Genomic DNA, 25161 nt, shown 5'->3' with positions numbered 1-25161 from the left:
ACTTTAGTAAGAGTGTATCTTCTTGCTGTCTCTGGAAAACAATGTAATCATCCTATTGTGTGTTAATTTTGGTGCATTCTGGATCAGCTCCTACATGTTTGAATATAAATGCTTAATAGATGTCCTGGACTTGGTATCCAGAGCACATCAAATTTAAAACAATATTCAGTTTTATCACAGCAGCTATACAAGTAGCACAGAATCATAGAATATGCTGAGCTGGAAGCAACCGACAAGGATCAGAGTCCAGTTCCTGGCCCTGCCCAGGAGAGCCCCAGGAATCAGACCGTGTGTCTCAGAGTGTGATCCAAACACTTTCTGAACTTTGGCAGGCTTGATGCCTGAGGAAAGCAAAGAAGAGAAATGTTTGGACTGTTAGATAAATAGATGCAAATGTAATATGCCCCACCTCTCTTCAAAAGAAGGAATAAAATCAGGTTAATGTTGATCTGTGCCCTGTGGTGGTAATAATATTAGTTGTCAGATACTCTTGTCGTGATGATGGCAAAGACAGATGTAAATTTTATGTTAAAAGTACATCAGAAAAATGTACATGTAGTACACCTCATGCAGTGGATTACCACAGCAACTGTAGAAATCAAACTACAGATATTTTTTTTTTTAAAGGACAGACTATAACACTTGGCAAATGCACAACTTTTTCCTACCATTTTTCAAATCATCACAGTTGCAAATGCCAAAACAATGCAAATGTACCAGGAAAGTCATCATAAATACTGTTGAAAAGGACTCTTTTTCCTGTAATCAGAAACAAACTAGACAAAAAAATGTAGTTCAAGTGACTCTCTGCTGTTTTAAAAACATATAATTCCAGAAGCAGTTTTGAAATATCAGTAACCTTTCACTGTCTTTAATTTCTGGAGCAAAGCAGTCAATTGCTCCAGGACTGGGTTTTCAAACTGCATAGCTGAAAATTATTTGTGAAATCATAAAAATTGAGAATTTCTTAATACAGTCTCTTTTGTTGAAGATGAATTTTTAAATTGGTTTCTCTTGAGGAAAATTATAATTTAAAAGTCCTGAAAAACTGCTGTTGGACTGAGAATCAGTGATGTGGGAGAGACAGTGCATACCTGGCTATAAACATGGCTGTTTTTCTGAATATTCATGTCATGCTGAAAGTTGATTATTCTAAATAGCAGGAAATTTTGCAGTCTGGACAGATTTTCTGCTTTAAAACCTTTGGGCTTTAGCTCATGGCAGGTACAAGGTTGGGGTTTTTTTAAACTTTCCACCACAGGAAGAATACTAGACTCTATGACTTAGAGGATCTGTTAGGTTGTGGGGAGTTTTCTTACTTGGGTCATTTACAGTTCAGAAAACTACAACCAAAATCATAACAATTGTGTGACTGTTGTAATTTCTATCCAGTCACCATGAAATTGTGAAATTTGAGCAATATGGAAACTCAGTAACTGAGAATCAGATAATATCTGCAGCAAACAACGGGTCTGCTTCGGTGCAGCCACGTCCTAAAAATAGTTGTTGATAGACATATTTTAAAAGATTATTGTATTAAAAGAAAGGAGGAATGACACTTGTCCTTTGCACAGAGGTACCACTGAAAGACCGCCAAAGCTGGTTTAGGGCAAGCAAGAAGCACTTGGAAGAATGCTTGGAGCAGTCATTCTCTCTGTACTAGTTTCTGTTTTCTCACTGATTCCCATGGCGGGTTCTAATACTCTGCTGGAAGCTATCTCAGGTGACTAAGTTTGTTTGGAAAGAGTGGCAAAATAGCTTCATCACAGAGTAGCATAATGATGTTTTCACATTTCCATCCTTGATGGGAGCATTTGTGTACAAGCTGCACTTCTGAGGGAGTTGGGGAGTGGGGAGCACAGTTAATTCCTATGCTTCCTTCTGTGCTTGGAAATACACAAATGCTTGCATGCACATGTAAGCACAAGTGCAGATAAGTAAGCTGCAGTCAACCGTCAGCATTTCTATTCTTCTTTCTAGAGCTGTGTATTTTTTTCTTAATACTTCATTTATTAATTTTTGGATTCAATTAAATGGATTCACAGAAATACTCTAATTATAATAAACAGGAATGTATTCATAGTTTTACTAAATTGTAAGGATAGGCATAGGTATTCCCTAAAAACAAGTCTATACTAAATCCATATGATAATGAACAAAAAAGACATAATTATGAATTTCTGTTTTATGCTGTTTCTTTGCCAGGGGTCATTCGGCATGTTGGAGATGCCCTGAAAGATCATGCCTCAAAATCTCGAGGGAAGATCTGCACCATCGGTATAGCTCCCTGGGGCATTGTGGAAAATCAGGAGGATCTGATTGGCAAAGATGTAAGACCGATATAAATATAGATGACCTTCAGTATCTATAAGTCTTCCAGCTATTTATCCTGTCCTCTCCATCCCTTACTTAGCAATTCCTCTTAGAATTATTGTCTGCAGCAAAAAATCAATATATACACAGGTTTTCCATTAGGGTTGATGGCAGGTTTTGACATGGCAACAATAAAAATTCCTGCACTCTATGTTCTTTAAAAAAAAATTATGAGGAAAATTCATTAAAAGCTATTCTTATATTGAAAATATATCAAAGATTCATCCTTAGAACTTTATGAACCCAGCAGAGTGCTTAAGAAAACACTGATTGCAAAACTTGAAGTCTGATTTATTTTCAAACAATAACTTCAGTGTGATGCATTGGTTAAACTCAAAATTGTAGACCATCCTCCTTAGAATATATCTGCTCCCATACATTTTTTATTGATACAATTTTGAAAGGTCTTATTGGGTACTGTAGATAAGAGCAGACTTCAAATAATTCACCTCCTGAAGAATGGGGCTGGTGTTTCCCCTATTCTTTCACACCTTTCTTCTCTTTTAAAACTATACTGTAAAACAGAAAGATTAACCCCCTGATTTTAAATACATTAATAGTTTGCCTATTCTGGTTATTTATTACCTGAAGCTTTTCTGAACCCATTTTTTTCCTCACATCTGGTTCATTCCTAAGAAATCTGTCTGAGAACCAGTGACTAACTATGAGAGATACAGTTTTCAATCTACAAAAGAACTTGTTTCTTGTCTTCATTAGTCTAACCTATTCTTCTCTGCATGTTCTGTATCCATGAGCAAGTTGGGAAGGGGAAGAAGATTCCAGTATCCGTTAGGTCAGAGGAGCTACAATGATTATGAAGAAAATTATCCAACTGCAGTTCATTGCAATTCACTATGAAAGTACAGCTGTTAGGGGGAACTGTATTAGCGTGGGGTTTCGGACTCTAATACGCACAAACAAGCGGGATGGGACTTTGCCACGGTAATTCTGAGCCACTAATGAGCTGTGAGGTGCAGAGCAGAAAGTGATTAGCAGAAACAGCTAAGCACAAGGATGAGTTGTATCTTCTTAAAGTGTAACGAACACATCATTTTCAAATAAACAGTCTTTAGTGATTAGGCACAGGGTTCTGGAAACATTGCAGGAACAAAGAAGTCAAGAAAAACCATAAAATTAGCCATAAATTTTGGAACATTGCTATTCTTTCATTACTTTTTCCCATCTGTTGGAAAGTTACCTACCTCTGTTTTCAGGTAGTCACCACCTGTTAAAGGGGATCTGGAGCCTTCTTTGGCAGAAAGAGCTAAAAAAAGAAGTTGATTTCCCAGGTGTTCCAGCCAAGTGGAACGGCTCCTCCGATTTCTGATTAATTTAATTAATGCTTTCCTCTAAATATCCTTCCAATTTAACCGGAAACCAAGAAGTTGTATGGTAATTTTATTATTTAAAAAAGCTACTTTTAAAAAAATGAACTTTCTGATTAAATCAAGAAAGAATACTTACTCTGATCTTCAGACAGAAAGTGAAACAAGTTTAATATGAATTTACAACTGATTTGGATAAGGTCTTCTATTAATGCAGGCACAATTTTATCAGTAGGGTTACAATTACAGGGTCATCACTAAGGATAAAAATATTTTCAATTATACCTTTGATAGACAAAAAAAACCTTTTCCTCTCAACCTCCTTCCCCCTAATAGTTTTATAAAATTATTGGTCAGTGGCATGATGTAATGCTGAAGCACTTCTGGTTTTATCCATCTCTGATGTGCATGTAATGATACCGCTTTATGCTTACTGATATCGAATTTTGTCTTCCACTTTATTGCATCATCATGCTGCTTTATGAAGACCTTAGTCCACTGAAGTATTTGTAAGTTTTTCACCCTCTAATTAATCACAAAGCCCTTACAACTATGTTGAACAGAATACAATACAGCTTGAGGTAGGCCATTTATGTCACTAAATCTTCTTAGTAAGAGTCTTCACAAAAATTAACTTTTCCTTCTCACAGTTTTCCTGCCCTCCCCCCTGGCTTTCCTTAGTTACTTCTGCCTCAAAGGGCTTTCTCTCTTATTCAATGCATGCAGTTTCTTTAGAAGCATTTGGTGAGGAAGCTGTTTTGGAAGCTTTTTAAAAATCAAAGTGTGCTGTATTGACTGGCTCATTAGAGGTGAATGCTGTGAAATGAACCGAGAAGGGGAAATGTAAATAGCACCATAAGCATGTAAAATGAATCATCATTAAGCAAGAAGCAAAGGCCACAAAGGATTATACAAGGGGGGAAGAAAGGCAACCAGTAGTAAAAGACTTGTTGAACTCCAACATCAATGTGGATTTATGCCTATATGCACTATGTCTAGTTAAATTATGATCAGAACTGAAAAGTTATCAAAACATACCCTTCCAGCATCAGATAGACACAGAAGACTGTCATAGTCATGGGGTTTGGTGGGACAGGGCATGCGCAGGGGGAGCTGTGGCCATTGCACATGCCCCAGTGCATGTGGCCTCCCTGTGCCTCGTGGCAAGTGAGGCATGCTCAGCAGAGGGGCTCCTCTGCTAATGCCTCAGCCTGTGCCTGGCCTGTATGGATCCAGCAGTCCTGGCTGAGGGGTTTAATTATATTTACCAGCCCTTCCAAATGAGCCAGCCTTGGGCAATCGCAGGGGCTTTCCGCATAAAGAAAACTGACCAAGTTAAAGGAAATATTATTGCTGTTTGCTCTTTGTTATAATGTGATGATTAAAGATCCCTGAAGAGACATGTCTTACTCCAGTACTATAAAAGCAATATGGCAGAAAACAGTGCAACTCTTAACACTCTCAGATTCTAATTTAAAAACAGAGGACACAAGGGAGTTAGTTGCCTTATTTCCCCATATTTTCTGATAAAACTGAGGAAGTGGCTTGCTCAGTCTAGTAGAAAACTGTGATTACAAACAAGTTTCTTCCTACCTACAGAACCATTCTCCCTTCTAAAGGAGTACACTTTGTAAGTCATTGTACCATGCATGTCTTTACTTCCAGGGTCTGTTCAGTCCTCATTTGAATTTAATTCCAAGTCACCTCAGTAGGAGACCAGGGGCAAAGAGGAGGACTGGCATATTTGTAGCATATATGGAGAATTTGGACCGTGGTATTTCCAGGACCCTCTGAGTTAAGTCAGGAACTATTCTGTTCCCTGGTGTGCTCCAGAGCAACGAGGCTGCACAAATGGCTCGATTTGAGCAACTGCTCAAAGAGTAGCTGCTACTCTTTGAGAAGCAAAGCATGCATCTCTTTCTTTTTCCATAACTACTTTGAGCACACAGTTTGTCTCAAATTCTTTGCCTTCACATAGACTGCTCAGATTCATGCACTGGTTCACATGGCACTTGCCTGCTCGTTGTCATGGTGAGTTACCCTGAGAGATTTTTCCAGTGCTGTCCCTGTGTTGAGTGTCATGTGCCCACAGGGAATCTAAGCAGAACAATGCTTCTCATTCAAGCTTGCTGCCACCTCAGGGTGCAAAGGCAAGGACTGGGGTCAGCCCAGCCCTTCACCTACTGGCAGAATGCCCTCAACCCATACAGCAGGAGTACTGCTTCACAGCACAGCTGCTATTGCATTCATTAAACTGTATTTGGAGGGACTGTCTTGAGCATAAACTGTTTCTTTCAGCTCTGCAGAAGAAGATGTCAAGGGACATTATTCCCTATTCTCTCTATTCTCAATGCAAGGTTGCATGGGACTTTGAGAAATCTGGTTTAGTGGAAGGTGTCCCTGCCCATGGCAGGGGGATTGGAACTGGATGGTCTCTAAGGTCACTTCCAGCCCAAACCATCGTATGATTCTATGGCTGTAAAAAGAGGAGGGGAAGACAGCTTAAAGTCAAAGTTTTTTCCAGCTATTTAACTTGCCTGTGAAATGCAAGGGGTTGAAAAGAACAAAGGAGTAGAAACTACAAGAGTCAGAAATCAAAGATTTGCTGACTGTTGTGGAAGTGCAAGTAACCTCAAGGAAGTAGCCTCAAAGCCTAGGATGTTCTTGCCTTCTTGAAGATTTTGCTTATCCTATTCTCAGGAAGAGTCTGACAGTGTGGTTTGAGAAATTTTATTGTTAAAAAAAAATTCAGATGTTGAATTGTGCATGCTTTGAACAGTTCAATTGAAAATAATTGTAGTCTCATTTTCACATCCATAAAATCTATTAATAATGTGATTCCCCTTGTAGCTAAACACAGAACAAAAGCCTTCTAATAGGCTAGCGTTCTAATCTGTCCTGCAGCAGCATTTCTGAATCAATATATGAAGGCTTTGGGACTGCAGCTCATTAGAACTGCAGATCAAGCTGTCACAGTTAGAGAGTTTTAAGCTGTGGCTCTGAGGAACAAACCACAACCTGTCAGTGGAATTGCCTGCACAGTGGCCTGTGTACTGGTTTGGCCAAATTTAGAAATATACTCTGAGAGAAGGCACAACTACCCTTCCCCCACCAGGTTCTGGAAGAAAATAAATTTTCCTCAAAGGAAAGGGAAAGAGATAAAAACTATTTATTTAACAAACACACGGGAAAGGAAAATAATGCTAAATAATAAAATCTCTCGCTGTGGAGAAAAAACCTGGGAAAGCATTAGAGTCCTCCCTTTGGTCTCCTCGAAGCTGGGGCTTGGCCCAGGGCCAGGCCCTCTGTGCCCGGTGGAAAGTCCTCCTGATGTGCTCTGATGTTGAAGCAATCAAGCAGTCCAGCAGAAAAGGGAGAAAATCCGAAATCCCAGGAAGGAAAAATTCAACTCTCAGTCTCTCTCTGGAGAAAAAGCAGCTGAACCACTGGCCAAAAAACTGTCCTGGGAGCAGCAAGCCAGGTGCTTCCTCCCTCCCCTGCTGCAGCAGGGAAAACCAATTGCTGTCTGTGTGGGACCTTGAACAAGCTGCAAACTGCTTTGAAAAAGTTTTGCTCAGTTTTTTCCTTCCCCCTCTCAGGCTCAGTTTAGAGGCATAGAAAGGCACAAGAATTAATTTCTGGGCATAGGCAGCGATATGGGATACACATCATAAGGTCACCCCAAGACAACCTGTAATCATACAATGAACGGGCAACTCAAGGGATTCCTCTGCTGTCAGACCTTGCTGGTGTCCATTTATTGAGAGACAGGGTGGTTATCAATTTAAAAGATCTGCACAGTTTTGATTTTATTTGCTTCTTAGGGATGTGAGAAAGAACCTTCCTTTTCTTTCTGACAGAGGCGTGGGGTACATGGTTTCTGTATCTGTAGAAGATAGCTATTAAACATGTTCCAGCCGTGTACTGATATTTGTTGTCATACTCACATATAGAGTAAATTGTTATGAATGAGGCACCAAAAGAAATCTGAGCCAGAGCTGTTCTCATGTAGTGCACTGCCTTGCTGTTGGCCAGCTGCCCTCTAGGTCTTCTCAGACTATTCCCTCCCTTTCGCAGGATGAACAGCTTAGAGAGTACCCTTTGCGTGACAGTTTATAATGGCAAAAGAAGTTTGTGGATTTTTTTCTTGCCAGCTAAAAGTTGATCAAAGTTAGGCAGACATTCACAAGTGAAAATTATGTATAAAGGGAGATATCTGGCTAAAGAATTGCTAACATTTATTATTATTAACATGTATTATTTTTAAAGAATTATGTCTCAGTTAGAGATCTCTTTAGAATTACAGAGGGAGAAAAGCTTAGGAATAAATCAATAACTTATTATATTTCTGTCTGGAAGCATTTATGTCAAATTTTGAGTGTATGCATTTGTGCATTAAAAGCACAAGACCTGAAAAATGAAAAATGTCAGAACTCTGAAGAAAATTCCTTGCAGATAAAGGATAGCTCAGCTGAGTTTTCTAACAAGACATTACAGAATTTCTTCATCTAGGACTTCATTTTTCAGATTTTCAGTTACATCTCTCCAAAAAGACAAGATACAACAGCAGAAAGGCAGGGAATAGTATTGCTAGAAAACCTTTGAAGTATCAGCCAGGATGCCTTGACACAACACCATTTCTTTTGCCATGTTAGCACAGTCATACTCATGTCAACAGACACCCACCGAAGCACCTGACAGCCTGATGCAGCCCAGTGCTACTATTTGGTCTGTCTGGTGGATATGAGTGGGGTAACTCTGTGGCAGTTTACTCAGTCTGCTGCACGGTTTCTCCTGATGAAATCAAATAAAAGAAGTGAAGCAAACTCCCCATTGAACAGAAACTTTCTAAAGCTGTTGTGAACACAAATGACTGCCTTTTTACTAATGCATGGAGTGGGCCAATACTTTTTTCCAAGAAAATTGAAAATGTGGTGTAATATCATGTGTACACCTCTGCAAGAGTGGAACTCACCTGTGTGTCCGTACAGTATCTCCAGTGCTGGTGGCTCTGGATGAGCCAACACTGGAGGCATGAGGCTGGGTGGGGGTCTGTGAAGGGAGAATCAAAGATTTTGGTCAGAGCAAGGTGAGACTTTACAGAAATGCTCTTGCTCTGTCAGCACCGCGCAGGATATACAGAGTGTGTGTGTGTGTGTGTGTGTAGTCACCCAGACCTTTGGACCACTGACCATTAGCTGGATTTTAAAAGGAAACAGTGAACACTGATGCTACTGAAACGCTACCGTGGAAAACCCTTTAAGCCATGTCTGCATCTGAGAGAGCAGTGTTAAGGTCATTTTCTAATGTACACATAAACGACAGTAATGCTCAAGTGCAGTACTGTAATTTTGATTTTTTCTTTTGTTTCATCTTGTCAGTTTGTATCTTGAATTGATTTGGTTCAGAGGTTCTTTTCTGTTTAGTATACCTTCTTTTTCCTCTGTCTCTCAAATGCAGGTGGTCCGACCATACCAGACAATGTCCAATCCCATGAGCAAGTTGACAGTGCTCAACAGCATGCATTCTCATTTCATTTTGGCTGACAATGGTACTACTGGTAAATATGGAGCAGAGGTGAAGCTTCGTAGACACCTGGAAAAGCACATTTCACTTCAGAAGATAAATACGAGTGAGTAACATGTTGCTTGTATTTCTTGCTTAAAATTGCAATTGTATAAAAACCACTCAGCATAAAGAAGCAATAATTCTGCATATTTGGGGGAGTAGGCTCTACTGTCTATGGTGAGCATGAGCTAAGAAAAGCAAATAATGATGAACATAATGATGTTAATAAAATTTTATTTTAGAGTGCAGTGGGTAGAGGCACAGCACAAATAACTGGATTTATTTCTGCTAAGTTTCAAGCAGTATTGGTTAAGGTTCAGATTCCACTTAGGTCTTTGGTAGCCTCTCTTCCATATAACTGTGTACAGTTAGGTTGTCCTTCATTCACTAAAGAATAAGGTGAAACTAATACAGTTAAAGAAAAGGGGGACAAAAAGTAGAGTTTTTTTATTATAAATGTTTTGTAGGTTGAAGAGCCACTGATATTTTTTGGCTGTGGGAGTGTTCCATAGAAGTGCTACTATACCTTTGCAGTTTGCTTATTAGTTTCTCCTAGAGAGCTGTCATTAGCCAAAGCCAGAACCAGTATGAGGTTAGGTGGTCCTTTCACTTCACCTTTTGCAATCCTGATGATACCACATCATGATCAGACGGAAGCCTCAGTTTTTCTCTCAAAGTTATATTTTTTCTTTTCATGTATCACTTTCCTGCCTAAAATAAGGAATAGTCACCTGAATAAGCATTTCTGCTTGGATAAAATAAAATATGATATCTCAATGTTAGCATAATTATCTCTGTAGTGTACACGTGCTTGATGTAGTGTACACGTGCTTGATGTAGTGTACACATGCTTTGAGATGGGGACTTAATTTCAATTCTGTTTTTGGTCTCACAAACGTCAGGGTTGTACCTCCATAAGATTTCTTTAAGAATGAAAACAGAGTTTTTCAAAAGTGATCATATGCACAGCCTTTCTGCTGTGCAACAACTCTCTTTAAACATGCAGTTTTGAGGAATGGTGAAACTTTTTGTGACGTAGGCATGTGAAACTGGAATGAGACTAGGAAAAGCATTTAGCTCTCAAACATCAGATGACAAGGAGTTACAGGCAGAACCAATGGGGTGAATATAAACTAGTATGTTCTTCATGCTTGATAAAGTTTTCTGCATGATTAGTATAATCTTTGTTTAAATTGAAATGATGTGCCATTTACAGCCTTCAACACCATTGCATGAACTACACGCACTACAGGCTTACTGTTTTTAGGATGTCAGAGTTATATTGCTTGTTCTCAGCACTATGTAGATATGCACAAAATGTGTGCATCATAAGCAGTGGGTGCATGCCTAGGAGCTTCCTTAGCAGATGAAGATAGTATAATCTAATCCTAACTTAACCAACAACAAAAATGCACATTTGAAAATGGCGTGTCGTGAAACTACGTGAAATTGTGGCATAAATAGCAATTCTTTTGAAGGCATTTATAAGAAAAATGTGAGCTTTTACAGTTTACAGCACAACGTTTTGATGGCAAAATCTTATCTTAAAAAATAAATCTCTTTAGAAAGACTTATTTCAGATTTGGTCAAGAGGCTTATCTTTTGAAAAGTGGCTGATGGATGGAACTCCAGATTTGGTGGTTCAAGTCAAATGCTTGCCTGACTTCTTCAATCACAAAAAAGGAAGGATTTCTCTTTTCTGGTTTCTTTCTGCAGTACTCCACACACAGACAAGAGTAAGCATTCTCCTTTTCACTTTCCTCTGTGACAGAAACTCTCTACCATTTAACAACTCGCTCCCTCTCTGTCTTACAAACACAAAGATACTTGGATCTCACAACACTTCCTCAAAATAGAAATGTGAAAAAATTGTTCAAAAAGAAGACTGCCGATAAGATTTGTACATCTTGTTTCAGTGACATCCAGAATGTTTCTGCCATGTTTTGTTTTTCTTTGCTTTAAAAGAGGGTGATTGAGTCCTGCCCACCCTCTAGTTAATAGGAAGTTAGCCATATGGGTGAGAAAGACCGCCTGCCTTGCTGGGTCAGCTAAACAGATGGCCACTTTCCGATGCTTTCCTTTACCCTTATTTATAGCAGAGCAATGTAGATCCTCCATCCTGTGCATGACAGGGCATTGCTGCCAAGGGATTTTTATCCAAATGGGAGTCTGTGCAGCCATGCATGTATGTCATTACTTACTATATTCCAGTTGTAAGCATGTGGAATGAGGGAAAACACTGACAGAGTCACAATTTTCTTTGCTGAAGAGTCAGGAAAGGGTGCAATTTTTAGTTAATCACTAAAAAAAGAGTCTGCTCTAGCAAACAGAACAGATTTAGGAACTAGTAAACAATTGGTAACTTTCTATTTCACAGCCTGTCCCTGGCCAATAGTGCTGAAAGTAGATTTTATTCTTATTTTTAAGCCTGCCTGAGTTTTACATGCTAGGCTTGTCATTTCTTCTTACTTATTTTCCTTTGCTTTAACTATGTCTTTCTCCAGTGCAGTGATAGCTCTCCTGGATATTTGGGGTCACATGCTGTTCACAAAGGGAAGCTTTAAACTTGTTCTCACATATTGAAGACACAGAAAATAGCTTTCCCTTCAAATAGACCAGGACAGTGACAGTCCCTTTTATAAAATTTAAGACTAAATTGGGGCATTAAATATGTCAGATAATTCTGTCTCAGCTGTTTTTGTTCCTAATGTGGGATCATTATCAGTCATTCAGCAGTATCTAATTTCCTGAATAAGTGTACTATTAAATAAGAATAAGAACAGGAATAATAATAATAAGAATTATAAGAATAAGAATAATCTCCAATTATGTGCCTTATGAACACTAGGAAGACGATTTTATTGAGTATTCATTTTCCACTACCTTTTCAGGTTTTACCACTTTCATTGCTCTTATTTTGTCCTCAGCAAATACTCAGGAATTAAAAAATGCTTTTCAGATGAGCAGAGGGTGTCATCTGTGGCCCTGAGCCTGCAGGTTCAGCATGGAGTCACTCAGTTGCGCAATTACCTAGAGGTCAGTTTGATGCTTTAATGCTCAGCACAGGTTTTTCTTACTTTCACAAAGACTATTTTAACACAGCCCAGCAACCATCTCTTGAAGTGAGCCGCAAGTTGTCTCAAAGACCCGGAGTTTCAAAGTCCATCATTTTGTAGTATAAAATTCTGAAAGTAAGAAGAGCTCTTCTGAAAGTGTTTCAAGATCAAAAGGAAATAGTCAAAGTAATCTGATCAGAAATGTTTCTGCTTTCCAATCCACACAAACATTTGGGTCCTGGACTTCTTGCAGAATTTTCAGGGCACAGAGATCACTTGAAGATATACACTGGAAGGAAGGAAAGATATCTTAGTAACTATTTCTGCCATATAGTTCATTTGTATAGCATTACACAGTTAATTCAATAGTTCGTGTGAAAGTTTTTACATTGAAATATGGAGTCCATCCTATTCCAGAAATACTGCACTAATGAGCAGAAGATTCTCAGGACAAGGATATAGAGACTTTTAACATAATAAAATTTCCCAGCTCAAGTGGGGTGATTTTTTAGAGATGCAGGAAGTGGAGGGCAGTTGTCTTTCCATCTCTGATGCTCTGCTTACACCGTTTTGTGGCAGGAGGGGCTCTACAGTGTGTGAGGCTGATGTAATCTACCACAGCCAGTTTACTGATTTCTGATTCACTGCTTCTGGAAGTGTTCAAAAGACTAAACTCTGTCTCATTGCCTTGAGCACAAGACAGTTCACAGCTGTTTGTAGAATGACAGGTTACATATAGACTGATCTCTCAGAGTCCCAAATCTGAGTCTCTTCTCAAAGAGGAGTATTTTCAGTGCTGAGTAAGTTTGTCTGTAGCTTCATTTAGCCAAACAGATGATGTAATCTATGAACAGAGAAAGCATATAAATGAAGCATCTAATTACTAGAGATGACCTATTGCAAATTCTCCAATTGTAACATTCCTAGGCACTAACAAACTGTTTTTCCAAGGTGTTGTAGAACGGCCTGGTCATTTGCTAAGATGTACATCATTACCATTTCTGAAGAATATTGCTGAGTCATGCAGTAGGCACATCAGTCACGCCTTGAACCAGAAATATAAAAGAAATCTGTCTACAAAATGTGCGTTGGAAGTTACAAGACATAAAATATTCATTCCTACTATTCCACGGATGGTTAGATTAGAGTAATTGCCAGTGTAGCAACTCAGCTAATACATTTGATCTGAGGACTGTTAATCATTTTCAGACAAAGTCACTCCAATAGGTTGACATGCTGTGGGTTTCACTCATTTTGTGATTAGATGGAACAATGCTTTCTCATTAACAAGTGTGGTCTAGAATTACTTCATATTACATAAAAAGGGCCTTTACCAGGACTTGCAGAATCTTCAAAAATCCTTCCTAAAGCTTCTCCCTTTTTGCTCCGCACTCATATTTGCATTTTTATTATATGGAGTTCATTCCTTCTGTTTGCACTAAGGCCTTCCTTTCACATGATATAGTTGTTGCTATTAACTGAATTGTTACTGCTGACTGAAATATTCTCAAGTCCTTAAAGAGCTTACAGCATGGTTGCCAAGCACTTCCATCACAGATGCTTACTTTCCTTCATATGAATACTCTTACTGGAGCAGAGGCGCAAGACAAGGACACAAATTATTTATAGATATAATGATCATTGCACATAGCCTATGTGAAAGTTTTTAATTTGAATGAAAGGTGTTGTAAATTAATTAGAATATTGTCAGTTTTTCTTTAAAAGAGCATGTATAATTTTGTCAGCAATATCAGAATCTGGACATGACACATAGCGTAGCACAGCATGCACTCACAGCATGTTCTTGTGTATGCATAACCATTTGGGGAAACATACAGTCATTTTCTGTCTTTCATGTACATTTCATGACTTACTCCACATATGTGCCAGTAATTAAATTTGTGTTTAGCATGTGTTAGGAAGGAATCTGTCAGGAAACAATAATGTCGTGGTTCGAAGAGCAAAATAAATAAGCTTCGTGTGATATTTGCATACCTGACAAATGGCCTTGGAAACATACTGACCACATGCTAATGACATTTTATTTTTAAATCCAGGTATTTTACTTACATTGAAGGCTTCATCCATCAAAATATTAAAATCTTGGTCAGAATACCGCCAGACTTTTCTGTTCTCTGTAACTATCTGACAGAGATTTTGCATTCTTGACATTTGCTTTGGAAATGGATGGAGTCCAGTCAGTGAGGCAGTGATGTTCAAATTGGAGTTAACAGCTCCCATCATAGATTAAAAAGTAAAAAGATCTAATATTTCCTCTAATGATGTAAAGGATTCTCCCTTACTTGTTAGATTACTGACATTTTATAGTATGAGACATAACCTCAGAGAAGGAAAGAGGCAGGTGAAAAGAATGAAATGAGGCAAAAGGACTACACTAGCATGAGGAATGACGATAACAAGCATATATAATGTCACCTAGCCTGCAGGAGTCCAGCCTGTGCTGATGAGGAAGGAAGACTTTTTTCTTCTATTGAAAACTCTTTTCTTTTCATAAAATTATCTACTACCTTCTTCTTCAGAAACAGTTATGCAGGAAAAGAAAAAAAAGCAAAGAAAAAAGAAAGCCCTTTTTCTGTATTTTTAACAATTCCATTTCTAAGAGAGCCAGAAATAATGTAAAAATGTGGATGTGTAACCGAAAACATATTTGAAACCAGAATGTTGAGCCAGAGGATGTAAAGGCAGTGTATGTGTAATTGGAAATAGACCCCTTCAAAAGGTCAGAAAGTTTGAAGTAGTTTGCTTTATTTTATATATTTTTTAAACTTTTTAATGTTTTGTAAGTCTTTCAACCAATACATTCTTTAGCCTTCTTGAAGCTTACAAGAACCACTTTATACTGCTAGGTCAGTTCCTACACACTGAAGCATATTGGTATTTATTAGAAAGATGACCACACCAAGTCCTTAGGTTATGTAGATCCAGACCACATAGCACTTAATGAGGAATTTTACTCCGTTCATTGTCATGCTGCAATTATTCTAATTTTAAACATGCCGTTTGGTGCTGAAGGTTTGCTTTACCTCCACTACATGCTGTTTGAAAAACAGACAGACCCTAGGCATTGGGACCTGTGTCCTTGTATTTAGTCTTTCTTCTTCATGGAGCCAGTTAATGTAGCTGAGTTTTAGTAGGCCTGTGAGAAAAAGTTGCCTCTGAGTAAGGAATTGATGGATAAAGTTGGGTGATTTGATTAGATAAAGAAGGCAGTTTAGACAGGATAATATGTCAGCAATACCTGTTCATGTGACCCGTGGACTTCCCTTTGTCATCCTATGCCTGAGAATATATGAAGGGGGCTGGGAATGCAAAGGGACGTTCAACTGTCATCACTGGCATCTTCTCTGACCATTACATCATCATCAAATGCATTGGAATTCTCATTTGATTCAGATTTTTTCTTCATGTTCTGTGCAGTCCTAGATGCATTTTCATAACTACATAGCTGGGAAGATCTAGGTACAGACTACTTTCTAGGGGAGGAAGTCTGCTGCAAGACTGAAAATTTGACTCCTGCGAAATTTCAGTAAAACCTAGAGCTCTCTGAAATTTGACTCGTTTCAGATTTTGCTAGAGATTGGAAACTTGGGGTTATTTCATCAAAAGCATCATGATGTTTGTTGATCAGGCATTGGAGACAAACATATCTCATAAAGGGCTGGGAAAGCACAAGGTTAAATACCATTCTTGAAGCACACAATACACCCATGCAAGTGGATCTATAAAATTCTGTTCACGGACTTGACTTTAAACAGATGATTTTTTTTCAAACATACGTTTTTTCACAAATAAGTATATGATTTATACAGAAGAGAAAGAGTACAGCTCATTTCAGCTCCCTAATTTTTGGACATTTTAGATTTATTGAATTCTTAAAGCTGCAAAACTTAGAAATATTATTTTAGGATGAATCCATTTTAGCCAAATTTTTGCTGTTCTGTATCTCACCTGCTGTAGTTTTCTAAAACAGGTGAGAATAAGGGATAATTTTCTGAGATTATATAGTGTCAAATATGTTGAAAAATAAGCAAAATACAACAAGGTAAAACACTTCAATATGTAATATGAGGTAGTATAGAATTTGATTATGTTACAATGTGATTGATAACTTTCTAAAGTACCGTGTACAATATGTGGCTGTGCTCACATTCAAAGGGAGCCAGAGAAAGCTCCAGGGAAGATCAGACAGAATGTGAGAATTTCTGAAGCTGTAGTTGCTCCTGCGTGTCTTAGGCCATTGCCTGTGGGCGATAAGCTCCAAGAAGGGTGAAACCAGTTAGGTCCTCTGGTACTGCCCTAGTAAGCAGTTGACTGCAAGGACAGATATGGCAGGTTTTGACTGAAATCTACAAAGGTTCTCTGTGTGTGTGTGTGTGTGTGTGTCTGTGTGTCTGTGTGTCTTTGAACTTGAAGTGCCAGCTTTGAACTGTGTGTTGCCATTATATAGAAAGTAACCAAGTGGGTGGTTACTTGGATGCTTGTAAGGCTCACAAATCCCAGAGTTCAGTCTTACATAGACTGCTCCCATGTCATGTTTCTTCTGAGAACTCTCTGAACTTTGTCCTTTTGCAAAGACAAGTACGAAAATCAAAAGAAGGTACCACAAATCTTTTCTTGTTACCAGCCTTGATTTCCCTTTGAGAATTTTTTTGGATCAGTCCAGTATTAAATGAAGATATGGTTTCAGGTGTCAGGTACACAAATTTGTCTGTCAATGACAGGTCTGGTACAATGGCAGATTCATCAACAGGTGGATTTAGAGAGGTGAGGAAGGAGCACTGAACAAATGAAAATGAGAGTGAAAGTAGTAAGGTAGGGCAGAAGAGAGAGGAGAACAGACTGGGACAAATGTAATACGATCATACTCTTAGCAAAGAGGAAAACTAAAAATAGAGGAGATGAAAGAAGATATTGGTTTAAAGAGAAGGAGACAGAGAGGAAGTGAAAATGTGATTGAGCTACCAAAGGGAAATTATAAGAATGCAGAATGGAAGTGAGACTAACAAAGGAACAAGGAGAATGAATGCAAACTACAGAGGAAAAAATCAAAGATGAACAAAATAAAATTCATACTACTGATTTTAAATTTGGGAAGCAGGAAAATAAAAAGGAAATTATAGCAAATGATATTCAACAACCCTGTAGTAGAAAAGTCAAAAAATAAATAGAAAGGAAAAAATAAGTCAAAATGTTGTGCGCTTTCCTTTATTAGGAATTCTTTCTAATAAAGAATTAAAATAAAAAGCTATTCCTTTATTATTTTAAATAAATTTCCACATTTATTAGTAGTGTTTGTGTGTCATTCCGCCACACATAATCCAATAGTTCTGTGAATTTCAGAAACACAGCAAACATTCTTAGACTTTTTTGTATTGGTTTATCAGGTCAGTTTGATTTCTCTAGACACAGGGCATGCAACAATTCACCAAACAAATGAAAGCTCCCCTTAATTTCTGGATATAAAAACTATTAAAGGTATTCAGAAAAGAGTAGAATGCGGGTTTTTTTCTACTTTGTTTTGTTTTGTTTTGTTTTTTAATCGGTAAGTTTCTCGTTTTTGTTGCTGAATAGTTCTTGAAGGATTAAAAGAAATACCCACCTTATCTTTGCCATGTCTGGAATAAGAGGTTCTGCTCTAGCAAAGATGCTGGAGACAGTGGGCAAAGAAAAGGGAGAGCTGACTGTACAAAGTGCAGCTATGTGAAATTAAGCTTGAAGTAGTTGTGACATCTGGGAGATGTTCCTCTACTTCTGGGTAATAAGACTCAGCATTCTTTTCCATCATCCAGTGAAGGCAAGACACATTTCCTTTTTTCCAGTTATTTTCACTTAATAGTTAATAATGTAATTGCTCTAGTGGTAAATATATTGCAGGTGTGATCTGCAGAGCTGGAGCATGCAGATATATTGTATGTGCAGGTGATCTTACCTCTTTGCTATTTGCTATTGATATTTTAGCCAAAAAGGTTTCATACACATCAGGAGGTGTTTCCAAAAAAGGCTGGAAGGCTGAAAACAACTGCCTAGAAAAAAACCCAAGTTGTAATGTTATTTCAGTGTAACCTAATAGGAAGGGTCTGGATTATTTTAGGATGTTCTCTATTACACTCTGTGCCAGTTGGGTCCAGATGGAGTACCACATAGATATCCAGAGGTGAAGCAGACATATTTGTGTGGTCAAACCTTTTAACGACTGTTGTAAATCCAATACCATTTTAAATCTCTTTAAACATCATTTACCATGTGGTTAGATATGCTGTATTAACAACCAAAGAGCAGTATTTGTTGACTCTGTATTACTGTAAGGCAAATATTATTTGAGAAATTAAAAATTATTTTCCTCAATCTTTTAGGCTTACACTAGGACTTCTGCATATTAAAATTCCAAGTCATGTTTAATTGTTTATCCATTCTGTGTAGGTAGCTTGCAGTAGGATATCCAAGCACTATGCAAACACTTGGACTGAAATGTTTCTGAAAGCCACAGATTTTGTGTGGTGTGTTTCTTTCAGCCGTTGTTAATACATCACACTGCTGCGTACTCTGCTTGTCCCATGAAGCACAGCAATAGCCTAGAAACTGGACTTCTAAAACAACTTCTTGAGCTAAGGACTTAATTTTTCATTAACTTACCAGAACCCCCAAATTATTATTGGAGTTTCAAGATGCCTTAAGCCTCTCAAAAAATCGTAAGGAAATGGTATTTTGCCATGTTTCAAATACGAATGAATAAGGCTTATTAGTCAATATCCCCTCAAAAACCATAGTTCATCATATGTATTTAGGTTAAAACTAAGATCATATTTGATCAAATTGTAGTTTAAAGCCGTCAAAGTTCTTGTAACTGCATCAATATTTTTATTGAACTTCACAACACTTTTATCAATCGTCCACTGACAATTAAATGAGATTTTCTACTAAATACCTCAGATAAACAATGCTTGCATTAAAAATTCCTGAAGTATAACCTCATCTGTTGAATTAATAGCCTGTATCTGGGAACATGTCATCTGTTCAATGCAATTAAGGGTTTTTTACGCTATGGAGCATTTGTGCAAAATGGTCTATGTGCCTGTCCATGTGCCATGCACTGGCAAACACTTGTAGGAACTCTAACATGGATATACCTGTTGATTCATATTTTTGGATTTGTTTATTTGTCAGTAAGTAAGAGACCATTGAGTTTACCGCTAACAGAAGCCATTACCCTCAGAGAATTTTGCAGTTAGAAAGGTAGTTCTTGCCCACAAGTGGTAGATCTTTTGCAGGGTGCACACTGAAACAAATCTAAAGCCTGTCATAGGAATTTTCTACTGCTAAAAGTCCATTGTCTCATTATCTGAGATAGGCACGTGCAAACCCGGGATATGATGACCAGTGGAAAAACCTGCTAATTTATGTGCCCCACCATCCACAGTACATCTGGGTGCAGGAACATTTAGCAATCTGTGGACCTGGAGGGTAGGCCTGTGCAAAACTTTGGAGGCTCCTTCCTCATGCAATATACCTGCTTTCCTGAAGACCTGACGAGCCCTTCCAGCTCAGTGATGCCTCTTACATCCCTGCCCATGCCTAGGGTAGGCTCAGGTTTTCTAGGAAGGCTGAGAATCCTGTTTCTACATTGCACAGGTGATCAGTGTGTGCCTTGTTAGGAAAAGACATTGAGCTGTCAGGTTGTCTGCATGTGCATCCTGTGAAGGTTTGTCCAGGCTTATTCTGCCCCTTTTCTGGGACAGTTTGGGCTCTCTCAGTATGTACACAGTGATTCTGTCTTATGTGTACCTTAAGCCCAGCGTTCCTCCATTGCCTCCAGCTTCTGGAGATCTTGCTGTACAGCTGCACGTTGTGCATGAGGTGTGACACAGGCTCCCAGCTGTAAGCCACTCCTGGCTAGCTCTGTGCAGCAACTCCTCCAGCAGGACAGACAGAGGCCCCAGCATCCCAAACAAATCCAAATAATTATGAAACTCTCCAGTCAAAATTTCCAGGTAGAAAAAGGAAATTAATATAGGGCAACTCACACCAACATATCTGACCCCGATGAAGGAGCAAAGGTGGCCTGCAGGAAATCAGCTCAGATGGGCCTACCACCACCCAGTGTTAAGATACTGAAATTAGAGACATTTCTGTCAGGGGTAGTCAACTAGAGCCTCTGTTTTATTTGACTGAACTCAGGGCAGAACTTACAGATAGTATACAACATAGCGATATGTCCCAGTTACTCTTACAAGCATGCTTAAAAACATGAGTAGTAAATGCATTTTGTAGTAAATGAGGTATTTTATTCACTTGTTGGTCTATAAGAACGTGGGTAACTCATACTTAGCTCTTCACTAAAAGAATTAGTAATAATTTATAAGGCAGTTATACATTATTTATAAATATACTCACACAATATAAAATATTCATGTTTTTCCAAGAACAGGGAAAACTAAGTAGAGCTTCTGCAAAGCATGGTAGATATTTTTTAGTGCCTTTTCACACAACAGACATTATGCAGCTTTCCTTCCTTCCATTTCCAAATTTACTCATTTCTTCTACTTTATTATTTTAATTCACGTATTTATGCATTACTGCTGTGTCAAGGGGAAAATTATGTTATTTTTTTTTTATAACAGCATGAAGGCCTACAAGTGCTATTTGCTGCACATTGAGAAAAATGTTCTGATGTGTACATACCTTCCTGGAATCAGAATTGTTGGAAAGTCTCACTGGCTCGGCTGCTGACCACAAAGGCAATAACACAGTAATGAAGCTTTAAGTTGACCACATAAATCTTTTAGACAATATTGCTGTCTAATTTCACCAGCAGTATCCACAATACCTGACACTGTGAAACACTAAGCAGTCTGATCTACCCTGCAAAAATCCATACTTACTGAAATACTCAAAATACAAGTTCTTAGGAATTAGGAATACTGATGAGCCTCAGGTCTTTGGTACTCCTTCTTTTTTTTGCATGAATCATTATATTGAGTGAAAATAATAACTTTTTTTCTGCATTCTATTAATGAAGTCATGAGAGGCTACCTTTAGTTTTGAATATTAAGAATTCAGTATGTGAATTGAAGAGCTTATTAAATAGTAATATGCCAGTTAGTATGAGATGTTTCAGACATACCTGCCATTAAATACAAACTAAATATTTCTTTTGAAAATCTGAGGGAAAAAACATCCCCTCTCTACTTAACAAACTATTTTTAATAACACAGAATAAAAATGCAGAGACCACTCTTAAGTTGGAAGACCCTTGGTTTTGCAATCAGATATTTATCATCTTGAAATATAAGTACAGTTAGCTAAATATCACAATTATAACACAATAGTTATTCACAGCCATTTTCATGTCCACATATATACTGCTAACAAGACTTTTCTCCATCTTCCAAAAGGAAAAGGAGAAAAGATTTTTTGAAACCAAAGCTCATCTAGAAATGCTGAAAAAACAGTGAATTAAATAAATTTTAAAATAAATCCTCCATGTAACTCTCAGATGTCCATAATTTTTCAGATATTTAAAAATAATTCACCTGAACTTAAAAGGTTTCCCTACAAAGGATATTAAAAAAAAAAGCAGACTAACATGTCATTTAATGCCTTCTAGGAAACAGAAAAGTATACCCATATATGTGAAAATGAATTGTACTTTCTTCTATGTTTGGGAGACATCCCCAAGTGACAGAGAGTCTTTCCTGATAACAGTGCATTGCCCTGTACCAAAAAAGGTTCCCTGCAGTCTTATATTGGGCAGTATTTCAGTGGAGTGCATTAATGCTACTCTCTTTCCAGTTAATAAAATGTGAAACACACAATTTTTAAGGTTGCATACTTTTACAGTACTTACTTAGTGAAAACAACTGTGTTGTTGAAGATAGCCAAAAAAGATGAGTCCTATCCTTAGTTTTGCCCAGATTAGGGCAATTTTGTGGTAAATTCCACAAGAAACACATGAAGGGAAAACTTCTTCCTTGTTGATTTATTGGAGTGTCCATTTTAGTGCTTGACATAAAGTTCCCACCTTCCAGATGTGTGCTAGGAGACAGCAGGTCCAGTACTGTAGTCCAGTTTTATATCAGCAAGGTTTTGTTTTGGTGCTGCCTCCTTTCTGACAATCTCAACTCAAGCAAGAAGCTCTTTTTGTGATGATGTCCTTGACATTGTAAGGAATGTATTACCTTCACATTTAGGACCTCACCTCACAGCCTGACATTGTCTTTCCAAATGAAGTGTCTGAAACCAAAGGCTCGCTGTGGATCTATCAGGCACTGCCAGCCCCTTCTTTGCAGACTATCATCTACTGTGCATGCACAAGCTGAAATAGAACTCTTACAGATCATTTCTGATGATTTTATTTCTGAGGAGATTTAGTAGGAAACACATTTGATTAGCAGTTAAAGAGAGGTCTATCAGCTTTTTTTCAAAGTCAGAGGTTCTGTCTTGCTGGCATCATATCCCAACATTCTCCAAATTGTCCCACTGTTACATTAAGGCAAAGCACAGTCAGTTCTCAATTTCCTATATTCAACATAGTTGTAAATGCAGTGTTCGTATAGTCAGTCAGTGTCTTCAGATGCACTGAAATTTTCCTGCAGGCCCTCTACATTCATTTCTAAATTCCTAATATGTAGCAGCAGGGAAGCATCCAGGAATTTTTAGTATCAGGACATCTAAAAGTTTAATTCAGATCTACTTTGCATTTTGGCTGAGAGTTATTGAGCTGCAGACATTCTTGGTATAAGTAGCTAAGTATTTTTTCCAAAATGAATATAATATCATAACTAATTTAAATATGATTGGGAGCATCACAGAAAGCTGAGGATGTGGTAATTCCCACTAACCCGTATTTTGAAATTCTGAGGTACTCAAGCAGGCATAATTTTTTGTTTTTTCACTGTGTCTATTGACTTTCTGTCGTGCTGTGGATACCATCACTGCTCAGAAATTAATTATCATAAATCTGTGGAAGTTCATAGAGAACTTTCCTGAAAGACAGAAATGGTTATACTTTGAAGAAATATGAGTAAAGTATTATTAACTCATTTTAAATATTATTTCTAATTTCAGAAATTAACTGGAATAATTTGCCCTCCAAACTAAAGAAACAATAGTTTTTTCAAAACCAAAATTATTTACAGTGAACAATGAAGATTAAAATAAAAAATCATCTATTTGCTGAAACTCAGAGAGAATTTCCCAAAGGAAAATGAGATATAGATATCAAGTTTGTTTTTAAACCTTTTCTATTTCACAGAGAAATGTACAAGAATGATAAAAGATTTGAACTTCAATTGGGAACTTAATGTGTATGATAAACCAAGGTTAACATGAGTTTGGAGGTTTTTTTAACTTAAAGCTACAAAGTTTCATTGAACTCTGAATTGGAGAAAAGTCCTTTTATTTTACTAGCCTTGAATTAAAGGATTGTTTTCATGCTGAATATGTTTCTAAAGAAGAGAAAAACTGCCACTTGATCAACCACAGTGAAACACAACTGGAACACTTGCAGAGAACTTTTGTATTCCAGGCAACTCTTGTGACTGTAACAGCTTAAATTTAAAAAAAAAATTAATAAAAAGTTTAAAAAAATTTTGAAAGGAAAATCAAAGGTTGCAAGAAGAATTGTAGATATGTTTTCAAATGGCCCAAAAAGGCAAAAATAGTTCAGCTGCTTAGACTAACCATAATCACTTATATTACTAGAATTATTTATCTGATCCATATCAAGTAGAATACACAGGAAATGAACAGACTTCCAACAGAAGGACAGAACCTGCTTCAGGAACACTTTGAGATACATAAGGCAACTGCAGCTGTTATGATTAGTGAGCATCAGAGCATCATTTCAATACAAAAAGCTTTCCCTTTTAGTCTTACAAAAAGGCTGTAAAGACTTCACTCCTCTGATAACCCAGAATCTTCTGAGATCCATCTAAAACTGTTAACTTCTAATGGCTGTATGTAATGGCAGTATTCAGTCATGGTGTCTTTGCCCCTCTAATTTTCTAAGGAAGATGACCCAAACTCACTGAATCTTGTCTCATAAGGTGAAGTTTTTATTCCCCATACACTCCTTTTGGCTTTTTCCTCCATTCATTCCAGTTTGTTCTTTCTGAACAAGGCTGAGCATAGGTACAGATAGCATTTTGCATGGAATTTCCTGAGTGGCTTGCATAATGGCACTGAATTGCCCCTGTTTCCTACTGAAAATATTTTGCTGTGTGTATTCCAGGATCGTAACTTTTCCTAGTGGTCTTGCTATACCAAAGAGAGTTCTCTTGTCATCAGCTTTTCTAGTATTTCCTCCTAATGAGTTCCCAGTTTACAGAAGGATTTATTAAACACCAAGTAAATGACTTTCCATCTCAGATTGTGAACTTCCTCATTTTCTATTAATCCTCAATGTCATCCATACCCATCCAGACATGACTAAGAATACTTCTTAATATTATTTTATTAGCAGGTGTCTAGGTTGAGTAGAGCAGCAATTCAGGGAAGTCCTTAATGTTATTAGAAAAAATTAACCCTTGAGCTCTGTGCAAATCATTCTGTTGATCACCTTCTTATATTCCACCCTCCTTATGCTCTTTCACTAGCCTACATCTTTTAATTCTGCCTGTAGTTTTCTTAACATAAATAAACACCACACATTTTACTTAAGGTATATGACAGAAAAGCCAAAAACTAACAGTAGATAGAGGCATAACAAGGTATGCTGAGAATTACTTCAGGAAACATGATGTTTGCTTGCAAAATGGTTCAGGAAGTGCTTAGAGTATTTTCCTCTTAAATATATGAACTAGGTTTCTTTCTTTCTTTCT

At 37.7% G+C, this 25161-nt stretch overlaps 1 protein-coding gene across 5 annotated transcripts in view; it reads left to right on the top strand.

Annotated features, from left to right (window-relative positions):
- The window catches only part of TRPM3 (transient receptor potential cation channel subfamily M member 3), a gene marked incomplete at both ends in the record, with an annotated part of 386193 nt that overhangs the window by 261398 nt on the left and 99634 nt on the right, over positions 1 to 25161 (top strand). For all 5 annotated transcript variants that reach the window (XM_082301542.1, XM_082301543.1, XM_082301544.1 and 2 more), the window contains 2 exons: positions 2206 to 2330; positions 9159 to 9330. In XM_082301542.1, the coding sequence (XP_082157668.1) occupies positions 2206 to 2330; positions 9159 to 9330 (297 nt within the window). The remainder of the gene's footprint in view (positions 1 to 2205; positions 2331 to 9158; positions 9331 to 25161) is intronic.

This window comes from Coloeus monedula, assembly GCF_965178545.1.
Source record: "Coloeus monedula genome assembly, chromosome: Z".
Classification (NCBI taxonomy): Eukaryota; Metazoa; Chordata; class Aves; order Passeriformes; family Corvidae; genus Coloeus; species Coloeus monedula.
Note: the sequence above shows the minus strand (reverse complement) of the source record. Positions and strands in the feature narration are given on the sequence as shown.